The 3,251-nt window shown below is 34.9% G+C and overlaps 1 protein-coding gene across 1 annotated transcript; it reads left to right on the top strand.

The window, feature by feature from the left end:
* The first annotated feature begins 293 nt into the window (after nt 1-293).
* LOC116657404 (heat shock transcription factor, Y-linked-like) lies at nt 294-2,026 on the top strand. Its single transcript, XM_032459452.1, has 2 exons — nt 294-860; nt 1,334-2,026. Exons 1-2 carry the CDS (start codon nt 348-350, stop codon nt 2,024-2,026), a joined length of 1,206 nt encoding a protein of 401 aa, XP_032315343.1. The 5' UTR covers nt 294-347.
* Nucleotides 2,027-3,251: the final 1,225 nt, after the last annotated feature.

Below are 3,251 nucleotides of genomic sequence, written 5' to 3'. Positions count from 1 at the left end.
ATCTAGTGTAAATTTGTGTACAAAAGGAAGGAGATTGGTTTTGTTTCATAGACTCCAAATTTAATTTTTTTAAAAAGATTTTGTGGGAATAATATTTGCAAATCACACTATAAAAATAAACATTCTATAGGTTTCATTTTAACTGGATGAATGAGAAGTAAACACTGGCTGAATGTTACACTTGGGTTGCTAGGAGACCAGTCATTTTGTGATGTCACAGCTACTCAGGTTGAGAACCTCTGTGATGGCCTAGCTGCTTATGTGTGCAGGCCTGCCAAAGCAGCATTTGAAACTGCAGTGCTCAAAATCAGGCAGATTAGAAAAGGAGCAGCAGAAAGTTATTTGAGATGGCACATGTTTCTTCAGAAATTCAAGATGTGTCTCCTAAAGATGGACCAAATGGTTCAGGAAAGTCCTGTAGATCTCTATTGTGTGATCAAACAATCTCTGGGGACTTGGTTTTCAGGTCTATGATTGAAGAAAATGCTTTTCAGACTTTGTGTGAAGAATTCTTGATAAAAAGACCATGTTACACACAATGTGTCTCTGAACCAGATGAAGATAAAGATTTTTGTTCTCTGACATTTCCAAGAAAACTCTGGAAAATGGTTGGGAGTGACCAATTTCAATCCATCCGGTGGGATGATAATGGAACTTCCATAGTGATCGATGAAGATATCTTTAAGAAGGAAGTTTTGGAAAGAAAGGCCCCTTTCAGAATATTTGAAACTGGAAGTATGAAAAGTTTAATTAGACAGCTTAACCTTTATGGGTTTAGTAAAGTGCAGCAGAATTTACAAAGATCTGCTTCTCTAGCTGACTTTCTGGCAGAAGAAAAAGAAGTCTCTGTTTTAAGAAAGGTATTCAGAAATTTTAGTCACCACTTTATAATTTATATATAAAATTTTATTTTGTACATCAATCTATGATAATATAAATGTAAAGCTAGATTTTGAAAATTGTATAAAACTACTAAGGCTAAAATAATTTATTTTTTCTAAAAAATGAGGACAGTTTGTTAAGTATTCAAGATTATGAGAAACTTTGCTAACAACTATCAATCTTATCAGAAATCTAAATAAAGGTATTAAAGCTGCTTTTAAAAAGGAGCTTTCACCATTACTGCAAATGCTAACGTTTTAAATTTGATGACTATACTTTTTAAATGTGTATTTTCCAAAGAAGGAATTTCAAAAAATATTCAGCAATGTTCATATTTTGATGATATTATCTTTGTATAGTAAGCATGAAATCTGAGATTTTATAGATTAGTCTTATTGTAGTCTTGTATTTTGGTTAAATTAATACTAAAATCTTTCCCCTTTGTTTGTAGCTGCAGTTCTATCATAATCCAAATTTTAAACGAGGCTGTCCCCAGCTTTTAGTGAAAATAAAAAGAAGAGTTGGGATTAAAAATGATTCCCTGGTATCTTCATTGGCTCAAGGTTTCAAAAAGAAGCACTTTAAACAAGGGGGTAATGTGGATAATCATAATTCTGGTTTTGTGGTTGACACTAGAGGAGAAAGTGCATTTTTACCTTCTGCAAATTTAACCATGCCTCTAAAAAGAAAGCCCTCTACTAGCCACATAATTGGTGATACAAGTACCCCGATGAGAGTTGATTTTTCTCCTGCATCTTCAATGTCAGTTAGACCACCAGAACAAATTGCAGTGGATCAACGTGCTATTTTAAATCAGTTGACCACTTTCCATGTGGACTCACAAAGCAGCTACACTGAAGAAAATGGTCGTGTTGTGAATTTCATTACAACTAAAACTTCTAATTCTAAGTACAGCACCTTATCTCCCAAACAGAGCAATTATCATGGACTGATGGTGGAGCCTTCTACTTTTCCAAATAGATATCACAACATATCGGCCAATGAAGGTCCTTTTTCTAAACTTCAAGCAGAGAGCAACCCATGGTTTCCAGTGCCAGTGATAGCTGATACATCAGCTACCTCTCTTTCATGGCCAACTCATCAGCCAACTGCAGGATATGATCGACATCCTAATTACAACTGATCTGCCAGAGGACTACCAGATTACACAGGATAACAAAGATAATAATTGATGTTGGCACATGATACAAATATTTGCTATTTTCCTATTTGAATAATAAAATTACATGTGACCTGTATTTTCCTTATTTTTTTAAAATACATTTAAGAGTAAAATGGGAGACAAAGTTACCATTTAAAAAAAAAAGAGATATTTGGTTGATATGATCATTTGATGGAACAATATGGGAGTAAATTTGAATATTTTCTTGTAAGGAAGAAGAGAAAATGGTAGAATTTGGGAAAAGGCTAAAATATTTAGAGAGGGAAAAGTACTAAGTTGCTTCTGGTTCATCCTGGAAAGCATTAAAGTGTTGTTAGAGTAGGTTGCAACAGGAGATAAATGCAGGAACTGGCCCAGGGAACATGGTCTCTATTATGTCATCCCTGGAATCATAAAGGTCACATGATGTAGTCTCAGATGGCACATTCAGCATGTGGTAGAACTTGAGAAGTAATTTTATGTATGGTTTTCTTTGTGCTGTTCTCAAAGCATTGTAATTGGTGATTTCATTTCCTCCCCTGAATAGTTTACACTATATTTTCTTGTGAACACTTTATGTTGCTTTTATGTTGCAGCCAAAGATAAGATTACATCCTCAGGGTGGCAATTAATGACTTTCCAAATCTAATCCCACAAACACAACATAGTTTAGTCATTTTTTTATAGATCTGGCATCTGACTACCTTGGCATATCTTTATGTTTCACTGTATCTGGAGATACATCCAGGCAAATGCTTGTCAATCATGTTAACTCCAAACTCACATCTTTTGTTCCAGCTCATCCTTGGACTTAGGATGTCCTCATTTAACCTAGTTAGACTTTCCCAGTCTCAGAACAAAAACCACCTCCTCCAGATGTTTTCTGTCTATCCCCCTTTCCTTGTCTAACTTGGGTACCAGCACAGTAAGCACAGCACATGCCACAGGATGCATTTTAGTATTTAGTGAATGAAAAATACATGTTGACTTTAAGCAAAATCTAGTTTCTGAAACAACAAAATTTCATGGTTTTCATACTATTTCATTATGGTCTTTACTCTTCACCACAAACTAGCTCTTTTCATAGACCGAGGACTAGTCACACAAGACAGTAAGTGGAGGTAGGTACAGGAGACAAAGTATTATTTTCTTCTTAATTCATGCCTCCAGAAGCCTAAAGCATTCCATTCACATTTGCTGGATATTT

This window comes from Camelus ferus, chromosome 18, assembly GCF_009834535.1.
Source record: "Camelus ferus isolate YT-003-E chromosome 18, BCGSAC_Cfer_1.0, whole genome shotgun sequence".
Lineage (NCBI taxonomy): Eukaryota > Metazoa > Chordata > Mammalia > Artiodactyla > Camelidae > Camelus > Camelus ferus.
Note: the sequence above shows the minus strand (reverse complement) of the source record. Positions and strands in the feature narration are given on the sequence as shown.